General features: G+C 34.9%; 1 protein-coding gene across 4 annotated transcripts in view; it reads right to left on the reverse strand.

Annotated features, from left to right (window-relative positions):
* The window catches only part of BMP2K (BMP2 inducible kinase), a 132,520-nt gene that overhangs the window by 16,091 nt on the left and 100,295 nt on the right, over window positions 1–16,134 (reverse strand). For 3 of the 4 annotated variants that reach the window (XM_086704777.1, XM_025921524.2, XM_086704779.1), the window contains exons 14-15: window positions 11,702–11,859; window positions 4,645–4,755 (exon numbers count right to left, since the gene is read on the reverse strand). In XM_086704777.1, coding sequence (XP_086560903.1) covers window positions 4,645–4,755; window positions 11,702–11,859 — 269 coding nt within the window. The remainder of the gene's footprint in view (window positions 1–4,644; window positions 4,756–11,701; window positions 11,860–16,134) is intronic. The other variant, XM_086704778.1, reaches the window with a different exon arrangement.

Here is a 16,134-nt window from a genome sequence, read left to right on the forward strand (position 1 = left end):
TGTCCCAAGAAATATTTGCTATAAATAATGTGGCTTTCCCAACCCTAAACTCAATTTAACCTCCTATTAGATAATGAGAACCATGAGGTAGATCTGAAATTTGGAAGACTAAGTTCACCAAACCTAATTAAAAATGCAATGCAATGTAAGAAATCTAAAATTTCAGTGACTTAATTAATATAGCCTATATGTCAACAAAATTCTTCAAATACTATATATTTCAGAAGTTGTATTTATTAAAATTAGGCAGTCCACACTTTAATTCACAGAGCCACACATCCTTTGTTGGTATACAGACTAACTAAAATGATGCCTTAGGGAGGGGCGCCTAGGTGGCTCAGTCGGTTGAGTGTCTGACTTCAGCTCAGGTCACGATCTCATGGTCTGTGAGTTCGAGCGCCGTGTTGGGCTCTGTGCTGACAGCTCAGAGCCTGGAGCCTGCTTCGGATTCTGTGTCTCCCTCTCTCTCTGCCCCTCCCCCACTCGTGCTCTGTCTCTCTTTCTCTCTGTCAAAAATAAATAAACACTAAAAAAAAAAGAAAAAGTTAAAAAAAAATGATGCCTCAGGGAGATGGATGGGTGTGTGGGTTTGAGAGGGAAATGAATACTATGCTTTGAATACGATTTTTATGAGTACACTATAGTGAATACTGGTAATTAATGCTTTAGTAAAAACAGAAATAGCACGATTGAAACAGCTCTTGGTAGTGAAAAGTTTCACAGATTCTACACTATATTTAAAGGTACCAGTAGTTAAGAGAATACTGGTTTACTATTACTGGAACTCTTTACTACTACTAGCTGGATAGCAGCTACAACTTATTTAACACTAAGATTTTGACTTTTGGTAAGTAGTAAAAATATTATTTAATAACACTACCAACAACAGCCACAATAGCAACAACGCTGAGAATGTGCTTTGTATAACATTCTCTTCTTTAATTCTTTCAATAATCTCATCAAGTAGCCACTATTATCCCCAGGTTTTTTTTTAATGTTTTTTAATGTTTGTTTATTTTTGAGAGAGAGAGATATGAGTATGAACAGGGAGGGGCAAAGAGAGAGGGACACACAGAATCTGAAACAGGCTCCAGGCTCTGAGCTGTCAGCACAGAGCCTGACGTGGGGGTTGACAACCCACGAACCGGGAGATTATGACCTGAGCTGAAGTTGGATGACCCACCCAACTGAGCCACCCAGGCACCCCTTTATTATCCCCAGTTTAAGATACAGACCCCCTCCAAGAAATGAGGCAACACCCAATATCACACGGTTAATCTGTAATAGAACTAACATTTATACCTAGAACTTTTTAAATTATAATTATGATATACCACACTACTAATAGTTTAGTAACCTGACATAAAAAGTAAATATAATTCCATAATTAAAATATCAACTTATGGAAGAAGATATTATCCTTATACACAGCACCAAACATATTCTTGAAATAATTATTTGACCTCTGCATAAATTGATATTTATAAAATTTAATTTGGCCCATAAGGAAATGTTTAAAAATAAAAAGAAAAGCTAGATTTCAATCATTTCAGAATGGTCTATCAAAATGTTATCTTAAGCTTCCAAAAAGTCTGAAAGCATAAACTAAGGCGCCAAATCAGAAAGATGTATCTATGTGAACAAACTAAGGGAGGCCAACTGACTGTACCAGATCTGTAATACATGCAGCTATTTAAAAAATAGGGGCAAAAAGGGTATTTTGGACTCTAAATAATAAAGGGTAGGGGCATAGAGAATATTCCTCTAGTTGAAGCCTTTTTTTTTTTTTTAAGCTGGAATACAATGAAGCAATGCCTCAAAAATTCATAGGGAAAATTACGTCCAACACAAAATTATTTACCCAGCCAAATTATCAGTGAAGTGCTTGTGCAGAAAAAAATATATTTTTAGGCAGCAAAGTTTAAAACTTTTCCTCCCATGCATACTTTCTCAAGAAACTAGTAGAGGAGTTGCTCTACTAACAAAGAAAGAAGAGAGAGGAGACCCAGGAATGCCCAGAAGTCTGGAGAGTAGAAGAAAATACTAGGATGGTAAGTTATAGGAAGCAACCAATTCAGATTGCAGAGCTCCATGAGAGGTAACCAGGTAAAAATGAAAATGGTAGCCACCTTAAAATGGGAAGAAATTCATATTTCTAAATGGAGATGAATCGATGACAGGGTACATAAAACAATAAAGAAATAAAAACAAATTTTTATAAACATAATTATAATTAACTCTAGAAAAAACAAAAACCGCATAGAAGAAAGGAAATGTAATCATGGTACACTGGAACATTGGTAACAAATATTTACATATTCAAAAAATGTACACACTGAACACGGACAACCAACAACTTTGTCAAAGCTGTACTGGAAGGCTAGGGGGAACAAAACGTGTGTGTGATTGTGTGTGTTTGGGGGGAGGGTAGAGTAGGGTTTTAGGAAGTCCACACATATTATCTAAAATTGGAGGTAAAAAGAAATAGCAGAGTAAGTATGATATATTAAAATACCAGAAGTGGAAAAAATTATCTCTGAGGAGTCTAAACAGGAAAAAGGGACAGGGACACAGCAGACAGAGAAGTGAATTTTTTTTTTCCCATTATAAACCTTGTTAAATCCAACTTTTTAAAGTAGTGGTAGCATTTATAGCCTTTATAGCAAAGATCATTTTTTAAGATCACTATCTTAATACTTAGGAGTCTGAATTTTTAGGAAAAGCCCGAATTTTTTCATACATCCAATGAATATTATTAGATAATTACTGGGTTGGCTACTAGGCAGGATTCAAAGATAGACAATTCATTTTACCCACCCCTTGATAAGCTTATAACATAACAGAGGAATTAAATGCCCACAGTGAAAAGAAAACAAAATAACACCAGCAGCAATCAAGCTCAAATCTGTGAGCATATTTCTAACGACAAAAATCCTAGGACAACCCCAAAATAAGGGTGCCCAAGGAAAAGGCAAACTACTGGGGCTTACTCTAGTCCCTGATTCTGGTCCATTTCACCAGGTTTCTTTCAGAAGCTCTTAAAGAAAAAAGAAGTTGCACAGCTACGTGCAAACCTGAAAGGGATTACAGAACTCGGGGTGTGGAAAAGAGCTAACAGTACTGAAACCATTTCTACCACAAACAGATTAAGACCTAGGTTCTTGACAGCTTGTAATGACCATTTTGAGATATTATAATGTGTTTGGAAAGAGTAACAACATCTTCATGACCTAGGGTATCTGGGGTTTGAGGGAGTACATATGTGCATGTTAAGTAGAAACTATAAACTGTCTTCCCCAATTAATGTCGTGTCATTCATTAAAAAGGTAATTTGAAAGAAACAGAAACTGGATATGGACTGTTTTCTAAATATCACAGAGTAAAACAGAGAACATAAAAGTATGTAGAAACTCCTAATTATTGTGCTGCATGTTCTGGAAAACCAAATCTAAATGTTGAAAGGTATTAACACCGCCTCAATATATTCATCAGAAATCCTGAACACCTATTTCTTATTAAACTTACAATTAACATTTTTCTTTTGTTTATAAGGTGTTTCTTTTGTTGTTCTCACTTGTGTGCATGTTTAAATTTTTTTTATGTTTATTCATTTTTGAAAGACATAGAGCACAAGCAGGGGTGGGGCAGAGAGAGAGGGGGACACAGAATCTGAAGCAGGCTCCAGGCTCTGAGCTGTCAGCACAGAGCCCGATGTGGGACTCGAACTCACGAACCGCGAGATCATGACCTGAGCCAAAGTCAGATGCTCAACTGACTGAGCCACCCAGGCGCCCCACTTGTGTGCATGTTTAAATGTTTAAATGGTAGCAATGATGTTATTACATATATGTAACTTGCCTGAGTGAAAAATACAAGGAAAAGAATGCAAGAACATGGCTGACAGTTACCTTGAATATAGTAAACAAAACCTTTACCTTCTAAGAAGGCATTATTTCTTCTAATATATTTCTCTTTTCTATCATCAAACTCTTTTTTTTTTTTTCCACTATGAACACACACATAAATCCATTTATGCCAAAGTGGGATCTTATTCTATCCTAGTATCTTCGACAGTGTTAACTGGGGAATTACTTGGAAAATATTACTACAGATATTTATTGCTGGCAATAACAGTATTTAAATTCTAAATTAAAATTAAAGGAAAAAAGAAGAAAAGAGTAATTTGTCATCAAATTACTGTGACAAGTACAAAATCAGTAATACTTTTTAAACACAGCTAAAAAAAAAAGCATGTATAAACTTAGGAAAACACAGGATTTTTAAGCAAAAGCTGAGTATAAAAATATCTTTGAATGTATTTTAAATACATAAAAAGGAGAGAGATGTTATACATGAATTGTTTTCAATGGTATCTAACAATAAAGATAAGAAGAAACAGTTATGGTTCTACTATGTAAATCAGCATTTTTCTACATTGGCAAAAAGCACAACTGAACATCCCAATGGAAAGAATAACATCAGGAAGACTAGAACAGCAAAGGTGAAAATAATTTTCTATTTTCTATAACTAACACCTAATTCTTACTTTGGCTTTATATTAAGAAAATGTTTTTTGTTATTTTTATTATCGTTGTTCTTATGTGTATTTTTAGTGATAATGATGATGTTACATATGTAACTTGCCTGGGTGAGAAATGAAAGGAACAGAACCAAAAGGATCTTCTGGAGGATGGTTATGTGGAGCAGAAAGTGGGTCTACATTCTTATCTGAGGATGCTCTCTCCTCGAGCCTGTCTGTAAAAATAAGATGAAACAAAAAATAAAATAAAATAAAAACGGTCTTTAAATTAAAAAAAAAAGTGGTAACAGTATAAATAAAATTAAACACAGCAACAGCCTTTTTGAAAAATATTAGATTCAGAGTTCATTTTTATAAGTATTACGGGGTAAGTCCTGAGCTTAATAGATACTTGTTGCTACAAGGCAAGCTTAACAATATCCTCTCACTGCTAAATATCACAAACACAATTAACCTAATAAATAACTTAGTTTGGTTTATTTAAATACCCAGTTGTCTTCAACTTGTAACATACTGGACCTGAACTAAAACCCAGCTTACTAAAAAGAGACACATTTGGCAGACTTCCTCCAAACATACATATGGGAAAAATATTGCAAACGGCTATTTATTCATAAAATAAGTAAATCTTATTTCTCAATAGCAATAACTTATTACCTTACTGTTCATTTCTCATATTACTTTGTAGTTATTTTATCATTCACATATGCACAGAAAGATACAGATATTCCTCTATTAAATTAAAAGCCTTAATGACAGAGTATATTATTTTATCCAATAGATATCTGTGATCTAGTATGTGCCAGGCACTATTCTAGGTAATGGGCAGGCAACATCAAACAAAATGAAGGGTCTTGCCTTCTTGGAGTTTATATGCTGGCATGGAAAAACAAACAAACAAAAAAAGCAATAAGCATAATGAGAAATATATAGAGCATGTTAAAAATAAAGCCGTAGAGAAAAGTGCAGTGTGGGGTAAAAAGAATTAAGGGTGTGGGCACAAGTGACAGTAATAAATAGCTCATAAGTATCAGGTGAGAAAAGACTCGAAGGAGGCAGGGAAGGGATACCTGGGGAAGGATACACCAGACAGGGGGAACACGAGAGCAAAGGCTCTGACTCTTGCAGAGGCAGGCTTGTCCCCTAACTCCCTAGTAGTGATTACCTTGCTCTGCTCTTAAACTGCGTATCACAGGCACTTGATCAGCTGGGAACTTCTCAATTTTTGTAAGTTGTCTCCCTATCCTCTGATTCTTAGCAATCAAGCGTATACTATTAGGAACCCATTCTGTTTTTTCAGGCATTTTAAGCATTCCTAGGACTATACCCTTCATGTTTAAAAAACCCTATGGATAAATTCTGCGGGACTCATTTGAGTCCTAAGACATTGCAGGGTACGCAAAGAAAATCCAAATATAATTAGACGTTCCTAAAAATGAAGTATAACTTCAGAATGAAGCAAAAAGCTCCAAGTGAAAGCACCCTAGGACAGTTCTTCTCAAATTAAAAGTGCATTCCAGTGAGCTGGGATTTATTAAAATTCAGATTCTGATTGGACAGTTCTGGGATGGGTTCTGAGACTCTGCACTTCAACAAGCTCCCAGGTGATGCAATACTACTGGTCCAGGGAGCACACTCAGGAAGGCAAGCCCTACAGTCAACAATATCCTAACTATACTTAATTATTGCTATGGAGAATTCTTTAAATACCCTTATGAGAATGGATACAATTATCAGCTTTTATGGCTAAACTAACTCTGCAATATCCACCTGAAACTTTGGGTTGACTAAAATTTTACTTGAAATTTCACTGGTAATATAATAATAAATATTTTGTGAAGACAACAAACTGACCATTGATTTATGCACAAACTAAAAGTTCCAAAACTTAAGAGTTACTTTTCAAATCCAATACTGCAGTGGATAACAATGAAAATTCTGGTACAGAAAAGAAAAGGACAAAGGAAAAGAGGAAGTGGGAAAGGACAGATGAAAGAGACTATCTCAGAGTGACAGCCACAGCATAACAATATCCAAGATCCCTCATTCTTGAAAATCAAGACAGTATATGCAAGTACTTAGGTCTAAACTAGGACCAAACTTCCTTTCTAAACCACTTGCATTGTAAGTGCTAGGATTCCTGTATAAAATGTAGTTACCTGGGCCTTACCACAAACCTAATGAATCAGATTATCTGAGCAGGAGTTTGAGAATCTACACTTTAATGTGTTCTCCAGGTTTATAAACCAGTACTGTACCAATGGTTCCCAGCACATAAAAATGCAAAGTTACCACTAAGGTTCTTTGAATCCTCATGCACTGGTATATTATCTCCATCAATCTATGGCAAATTCACATAAATGTATAAACAGCACCATGTAGTTATGACAAGAGTACAAACATTATCGTGTAGGGATAAACCAGTATTTTTTATACAGTGAGTCTCACAGTTTAAAATATGGAGACACTCTTATATGCAAAGTTCATTTATCCAATTATTTCAAAACAGAAATCAGAATAAATTCACTATAAAATGAATCATGTTCTCACTGTTCCATAAAACACAGAATCAATTTTTCCATGGAGGACTTTTTTTTTTTTTTAAATCATTTAAATTTCTGAAGTTCACTGGATAGGGGCACCTGGGTGGCTCAGTCAGTTAAGTGTTCGACTCTTGATTTCAGCTCAGGTCATGATCTTGTGGTTCGTGAGACTGAGGCCCACATCAGGCTCTGTGCTGACAGAGCATAGCCTACTTGGGATTCTCTCCCTCTCTCTCTCTGCCCCTTCCCTGCTCACACATTCTCTCTTTCTCTCAAAATAAACATTAAAATATTAATAAAAAAAAAAGTTCACAGAATAATCTAGATCTCAGGGTACAAAATACAAATAAATACATATGTTAATTTTTTAAATTATTAATTACCTATAATTGAAAGCTAATGAAAAGGTATACAGGAATACTTTTCAAATACACAGTCACCCCTAAATGAATTTAAATCCATTTTCAAATAATTGGTGTACATTAGAGCAAAACTTGAGCTTGATTTGCCCAATATTAAGAAACTTACCTCCTCCTGCCTTCCCAAAAGAATTATGTAGGTGAAGAAAGACATATCTTTTCAGGATTTTTAATTGATACAGATGGCAAAAATACAGGATTTAAAAATCCTAGAATCAAAGTATATTCCACAACATCATCAGAAAATTAATATACCCTGATAAGTTAACTCAGCAGCTTATATGGGTAATGGACTGAATAGCCAAAAAGTTAATGAAGAAATTTTACAAGTACAGTCTTCACCTGATACTTCTGAAACTACTCAAATATATTTGAGAAGTTCTGTTATTCTGCACTGAAGAAACAGCCATAAATGTGAATTTGCTTAAAATGGAAAGAGTTAGTATTTTACAACAAACTAATACAGATGTTTACATCTATATCCTTCCATGGCTTCACAGGAAAAAAAGAACACATTCGGTGGAATGTGCAAAGCAGCCATAGTCTGTGGTTTCTTCTCTTCTTCCTTTTAGTTATTGTAACACGGTTTTAAACAGAAACAAACAATTGCCATCAACAAAAATAATATTCCATTAAGTATTACTTTTAACTAACATGCAGAGCTACACAACCATTTGAACAAATGCAAGTTAAAAATTTTCCCAAAGCAAACACCTGTATTCTAATTAGTGTTTAATGTATTAAATTTTATCACAGATTTCTAAAGTTTACATGTTAATCTGGATATTTTGGTACAAAAGACAAAGAAAAATACAAGTTTAACTTTAAAAAATGTCACTGATATCAGCTTTATTCATGATGCTTAATTTTAATTTAATGTTTTGATTTTAAGTAGGAACAGACAAAAAATTCTGAACCATAAATAATATTGTTACACTGAAAGCAAAAGCAAGAATCTGGTCTATTTTATATGTTAAATCCCTTTGCCAACTGGTATATGGAATCAACAACTGTTTTCTTTATTGTTTTTTTTTTTAATTTTTATTTACTTTTTGAGGGAGAGAGAGAACGAGCGAGCGAGCACGAGCAGAGGAGGGGCAGAGAGGGAGACACAGAATCTGACGCAGACTCCAGGCTCTGAGCTGTCAGCACAGAGCCCGACGCGGGGCTCGAACTCACAGATTGTGAGATCATGACCTGAGCTGAAGTCGGATGCTCAACAGACTGAGCCACCCAGGTGCCCCGACAACTGTATTCTTTAATTAAAGATCACTAAAAAAGTTTTTGTTACCAACTACTAATATTTTAGAATTCTGGTATGTCAAAATATATGATTCTTAAATCACCTTTTGGATAATACACACAAGTAAAATATTTCCTAGACAGAATTATCCTTTTTTTAAAAAATAAATAACCATGTACCATCTTAAAAATAAAACCTCAGATGGCAATGTATTACTCTGAACAATCATTACATGGGCAATGCCTATATACAGGTATTCAGTTTCTCAATGGAAAGCATATCACAAACCAAATACAAATTACTTCAAAAAAGAGTCTGGAAAATAGCTGGTAAAATCTGTGCTGAGAAAAAAGGAAAATTTGCTATTTCAAATGCATCAATAATTTACTTACTATTTTACAAAAAGTTTTTAACAACAAAGAAACCAACTAGTAATGACCAAAATTAATTAACTTTCATTACACTGTTAGCCTTCCACTGAAACTCCTAAGGTTCTGAATGAAATCTTCTATGCAGCAGGGAAATTTAGACCTTGTCAAGTGGATCAAATATTAGATACCTTATTGCTTGTGAGTCAGAGGTGCTAAAGAGGACTGAATATATTACAGTTAAGTAACACTTTGCAAAGAAATCTTTCTAAACTATATTCTATACATTAATGATTTCTTTATAAGCGTTATTAAAGATATTTCACCTTTTTTGAACACCATTATTACAACTATCAATTATTAAGGAAAAGACAGACTTTTTTCTTTTGCTGTCATGTCATTTCTGCTGTTGATGTTGTTTGTGCATAAAGTCCCTTCTAATTTGGTTTTTCTAAACCTGATAGTTTATATATAATTTTTAAATGCTGGTTAAAGGGCAATAACCTCAAGATGGAACCTATGATTTCCACTGAAGATGAGGAAAGGGAGGTGGCATTTATGGAGTGCCCAGACTCTTTCAAGACATTATTTAATTTTCCTGATAACTCTGCGAGGTAAGCATCATTATACCCAGTTTATAAACAAGGAAGTGAGACAGCAGTTATGTCCCTTTCCTGAGATTACAACCTAATTAAATGGCATTGCCAAGTATCAGAACCCTCGTATGTTTTCTGGTGCTATATGCCAATTTGAGTGTGGCAGCCCTGTGACAGTGGTTTCAATAGCTCAGGGACCATCTAGGCACTTTTCCAAATGGCTAACTTGCTCCAAAGTCTGACCTTCAGATAAAGCTCCTCCTGTACTTGCATTTGGAACTTACTATCTTTCCATAATCAACAGGGCAGTAAAATCTAAACTCTGGCATACACGTGTGCACAGATACATACAAAAATTACATGTTATCTGATCTTGAAGTTTGAAAGCAAATAGCTGGTTAAGAGTTTTACATGTTAACCCCAAATTTTATGAAGTTATGTACACATGAATATACTATATGCCATTTTTCCCTAAGTGAAGTAAGTAAAATTTGGCTGTCATTACAAATTCTAAGACGCTCAGAATAACACATTTTTATAAGATAGAGAATACTCTACCCCTTCCATCCACTGATGGAAAAAAAAGGAGGAGTTTTACCCAAAGAGTAGAAAATACTGATTTAGCAAACCCTTAGCTACCATCCTGGGTCAAAACACACTAAAATGAATATTTTAATTTTACCTTTTGCTTTCAAAATAACCCCATAAATTGTATTGATTTGGTTAATCCCTGGGTCTCCCTGCCACTACCCCGAAAGAAAGAGATACTTCATTTCCTTCTTTAAAACTTGTCTCTGGGGGATACTCAACATAAAGTATACTAGAAATGCCAAACAAAAACAGTCATGGTTTACAAAAACTTTTTTAATTAAAAGATGTAAGTTTGGTTTTACCAGAGTCGACAAACCTTTATTAAAGGTTCAAAGCTCATTTTTATATCTGCATTAATCATCAACTTAATTTTTCATAAGCATATAACCAATATGAAGAATACAAATTTAAATCCTAAACAAGTAGTCTTTCGTGAATTCAGGGCATTTATAAAAATTTTACATAAAATATGTATCAGTTGGGAAGAAAGCATTTCATCTAATCAGTGTTCTCATAAAGCCAGTTACCTAAAATAAAATAGAAGCTAGGAACTAAAACTAGGGACCATTTGGATTGTCTTTTCACATGCAAAACAGGAAAACACACTTGGACAGGCGTATGCACACACACACACACACACACACACACACACACACACACAGGCCTCCAAAACCTGAAAATTATCTACAGACTCTAGAGGTTAGCTTCTTGTTCCTATTTTGCAACCTTCTGAAAACATTCCACACACCCACCTTCCAAAAAACAACTTTTCTAAAATACGTGTGGTGAGGCTTGACATATATATTAGGTAATTTAAGAAAAGGTAAGGATTCCAAGTAAAAACATTGAGATATCTGATTTAAAGTGGAAAATAATTTATTTATCTTTTGCCATATCAGGACAACAAAGCAGCCCTTTTATGTCAGGACTCAATGAAAGGGCATCACAAAACATTAACATAATGTAGTAGCCCATGTTTTCTTTCAGGCACTTTCAAAGGGCATTTCAGACCCACAATATCTTCTACTGAGTGTGCAAGAAAACAGAGCTGCAAAATGATTAGTAAGCAAGATACTAATGTCTCCCTTTTCATTTGAACATTAATTTTCCATGTTTTAGAGATATTCTGAATTTAACATTCAAAGTTATGCAGTATTTAAGTGTTAGGAATCAGCATTATTATCAGCAATCTTGGATTTAATAGCTACTATCAAGCAATTGATTTCTAATGCACACAACATAGTTAGATAGTATATATAAAAGAAGATGGCCTGATTTTTGCCCTCAAATGCACAAAAAGAATTTTCTATTTACCACCTCAAAACAGTCTTTGGCCTTGCTGAATTATTATAGAGCTGTTATATTACTGTGAAGCAAAGTAAGCCTTCAAGTGTCCCTTACTTGATCTCAGAAGGTCAAATTCTCTGTCCAACAGTTCCTCTTCTGTTAACTTGGAGAAATTATCCTCTCCAAAAGGATTCCACCCTGACATATCAGGTGGGTTACTGATGTTCTTCTGACTTGTAACATTTGCAACTGCCTCTTTACCAGCAACTGACCTATAGTAATAATTAAGAGAGGGAAAGAAGAAAAAAAAAACATTAGAATTAAAAATTCTAAAGTGCCCTACTTCATACTTTCTAAATACTTAGAAAAGCAGATCCTTTTATTATGATGGAAACGGCAGATTAAGGAGACCACCTGGGATCTGAACCACCCCCATGTGTACCCTTGGGCAGGTTCCTTAACCTCTCTCTGTCTCAGCTTCTTCATCTGTAAAACAGGAGTAACTATCTACCCCATAAGGTTACTGAGAAGATTAGTTAATACGTATAAAACAAAAAGAACGGTATCTAGAAAAATAAATCAGCACTCAATAAATATTATGATCATCATAGCAAACAGCCCTAAAGTGACAATCAGTTGCCATGTCAAACAGTATCACTCTAAAATCACTATTGAATATGATCTTATGCCCTGGTTATGTTGAGAACACCACAATAATTTTCCTTTTGACAAAGGCATTCTCTACACAGCTACCAAGAAAACATGAACTGTTAGGACTGCTTTATGTATTAGCTAGAACTAGATGACGGTTGTTTTCTACTTAATAAATAACTCATGGTATTTAAAGTATCTACATAGCTGGAGCTTGGGACCACTGGTTTTATGAAAGTTATCTAATAGGCCTTTTGGCTTTTAAAAGAAGGTGAGAATGTAAAGATTTCTTAACCTGACAATCCCTTGGTACCTGTCAGTCACCCCAGCCTGGAAATATACCACAGGTACAAGGCAATGTAACAAAGTTGTCACATTTGTTTCATAATTCAGGTCCAGATATTCTAACATTGGTAATGGAGGGAGAATCTCCATGCTTTTCTAAAAAAGTACCTCAAATTTGCAAGCCTTGACTCATCTCCCTAAATACACTCTCCCCTTGGGAGCTTACTTCCACTGCCACCACTCAGATCTTGAAAAGAGAGGGCAAAAGTTGCCCATTTAGTCCCCTAGTCCAAGCCTGTACAGTATAGCTGAGCCAAGAAAGAAATGTGTAAACACTTACTGAAAGCTAGACAAAAACACAGTAATTTACCAACAAGTAGATAGTCTTTTTTAGTAAATATGACTTAGCCATCTTAAAATCAAATATAATTCAGTTTTGAACTCATGGTGGGAACGCATCAACTGCCAATATCTAAGCCTGCCTCCACATGACAGAATCTCATACTAATTCCAAAACTGCCTTCAAGGACTTTCAGAGCCCCTGAAACACAAATCAGAGAGGCTAGAACTCAAACAGAAATAGGTGTTCTCCCTCCTGCCTGCCAATGATCCCTTTGAGAACTTTCTGATTCCCTATCCCTATCCTCCTCTTGATGTTCTTTGGATGATTTCATTGATTCTTCTTGGTAGACTATAAATCAATGAGGCGTGTCACCTTAACCAATGGTTTAAATAGGTGTTAAAATACATCTACAAGTTCTTGGACACTCCTCCCTTCAAAGCACAGAATCGAATTACCCTGCCCTTGAATATTGGGTTAGATCTAGTGACTCAATTCCAACAAATGAAATATGGCAGAGAAGGACCAGTGTGTCTTCTGAGACTAGATCATAAAAGGCATCACAGGTTCTTTCTTGCCCTCTCTTTTGGACCATTTGCTCTTGAACAAACCAGAACAAATAATTCTTTATTCAAAACAGTCTTTGGCTTTGCCAAAAAGAATACTTAAGCAACCTTTTGGAAAGATCCATGTGACAGAGAACGAAGGCCTCCTGCCCTAAGCCATGTTGAGTGAGCCATCTTATGAAAAGATCCTCCAGCACCAGCCAAGCCTTCAGCAGACTGCAACTCCAGGCAAACATCTTAACTGTACCCTCATGAGAGACCCTTCCCTTGACATAAACATAGGGCTAAACCACTCCGAAATTCCTGATCTAAAGAGTGTATGAGATCACAAATGTTTATCATTGTTTTAAAACACTAAATTTGGGGGTAATTTATTATGCAGCAACAAATAACTAATACAACAGGGCAATTTACCATAAAAAGTAAAATAATATATGTGTTGATGTTTATGTCACTATTATTTGAATACATCATGGTAACACTCTCCAATAGCCATACTAAAGATATATCAACACAATGGAAGAGTAGAAATTTTAGCAGATTAAGTGGTAAAGGAAATAATCATGCTAACCAAGATACTGACCTTTCCCTTTGTCTAAGGAACTACCCGGTTTCTTATCTTCTACTCAAACATCTCTTATACATTTAGAGCCAAACATTTAACCCAATTCTCACCTTCTACTGACCTAGTTATAAGCAGGAATATTTGCTTACAGATGACCTTTTAAATTGTTAAGATATTATACTCAACATATCTTTGGTAAAGATTGATATTAAATGGAAATATTAACAAAGTAACATTAAGGCCCCAAGTGCAACTGAATTGTTCCTCTGGGAAACTAGTGCTCATATCTGCCAAGTATGTAACTGTTTCTACCTATTTAACCATTACCCTTTCCTGCTCCAACCTCCCATCTCCCTCAATACATAATTTCACAGGGGTGGAGTTAAAACGAGTCTTATGCACTTTCACAGATATCCAATTCAATATTTCCCAAACTGGAGTATGCAGAGGATTTTGATGATAAACCAATTTTTTTTTTCTAAAGTTACACAGAAATTAGGAAAAAAAAAATTCCCAAACACATCACACCTGTGATTCTATAAACAGTGTCACTGGAGATGAGATTTAAGTAGGCAATGCTATGTGAGCTACAAGTCATAGCTTTCAGCACCCTGCATGCTTACCTGGGCCTCATATCTTTAGATACTCATCGTCCTTTATAACTAACCAGTTCAGATAGTACACATGCAATGGAACACTAACAAGAACTTTCTCCTACAGATTTTCAATGCAGGACTCTATTCTCATCAGTGACAAACCTTTGTTTCCAAAGGTTGGCAATCCTTTAGAATACAAAGTATACATAATATATATGCTATATATACCCACACTCACACACACGATGTAACTGACATTTTTTATGCTCATTAACATCAAAAGTAAAAAAAAATTAATATAAATCTCATCAGTATCTTAAACTAAACAATACTGAGGAGAATATCCTATTTTTAATAAAGAATAAAACTATTCCATTCTTATCCCTAGGGGACTTATTTTTTAGGTATATCTTTTTTGTAAATGTAACAGATTAGTACTTATGTTTCATAGATTTTAGTAGTTTTAATATGTTTAAAATGTTTAATATGATTTGTTTTAATGCTATTATTTGCAATAATGCTATTAATTTATTAGAGACAAAAATGGTATGTGGTTAAATCAAAAAACTGTAACCAGAGTAGGCAAATAACAAATGGTTTGGCAAATACCAATCTGCATCTTTAAACCAGCCTCTGATCTTATGCCCTGCTCTGCATACTTGTCCTAATTCATGCACCTCAATTTTTAATTTAGGAAAACACTTCAATAAATCCATTTGTTCTCTCTCCCTCTCTCTCTCCTTCTCTCTCTCTCTCTCTCTCTCTCTCTCTCTCACACACACACACACACACACACACACACACACACACACACACACAGGCTGGGAGGTGTACTACAGCAAACTGTATACTTTATTCCTCTCTTGACATGCTCAGTGATATTTCTCATGCCCAAATCCTAGCCAAAGCTTGCAGATACCTTTTCCCAGCTAATGATCATATCCTTAAATAGTGTTGTAGGAGAACTTCTTTAGTGTTCCAGTAACCAAAGTTCTAACAACTACTTCCTTCTATGTATCCAGAAATACTGGGAAGTATTCATAATGGCCAAGAGATTTTTTCATTACAAAATCCTGAAGCACTCCCCAATTCAAATCTGAGTTTGAAAACATTTATGCCACCGTTCTTTAGTTTACTGTAATGTTTTCAATATGAATTATCCTGGAAAAATAACTACTAACCAATGTATCTGAATACCAAAATGTACAAGGCTGTAGTAACAATAACCTTATACTTCTTATCTTAAAAAAGAACCAAATGCCATGTTACTATTTTTTGTACCTCTTTAAAGTAAACCAAATTAGGCAATCTGTGGGTAAATATTATCTAATTAATTCAAAGCAATAATATATAAGGAGAAAAAGCTAAATTAACTTGTCTACAAGAATTACTTTTTTAAAATATTAAAGTAGCTTGTCAGGGTTTTGTTTCTATTTACATTACAAAGAATGTCTTAACATATAAGCCACTAATTTCCTTAGCCTTAAATGCTGCTGGATATTGCCTAAGCCTTACCTTGCAAATAGCAATCAGCAGACTTAACT

The sequence above is a fragment of the Puma concolor genome, chromosome B1 (genome assembly GCF_028749965.1).
Source record: "Puma concolor isolate L17-30 chromosome B1, mPumCon1.1.hap2, whole genome shotgun sequence".
Classification (NCBI taxonomy): Eukaryota; Metazoa; Chordata; class Mammalia; order Carnivora; family Felidae; genus Puma; species Puma concolor.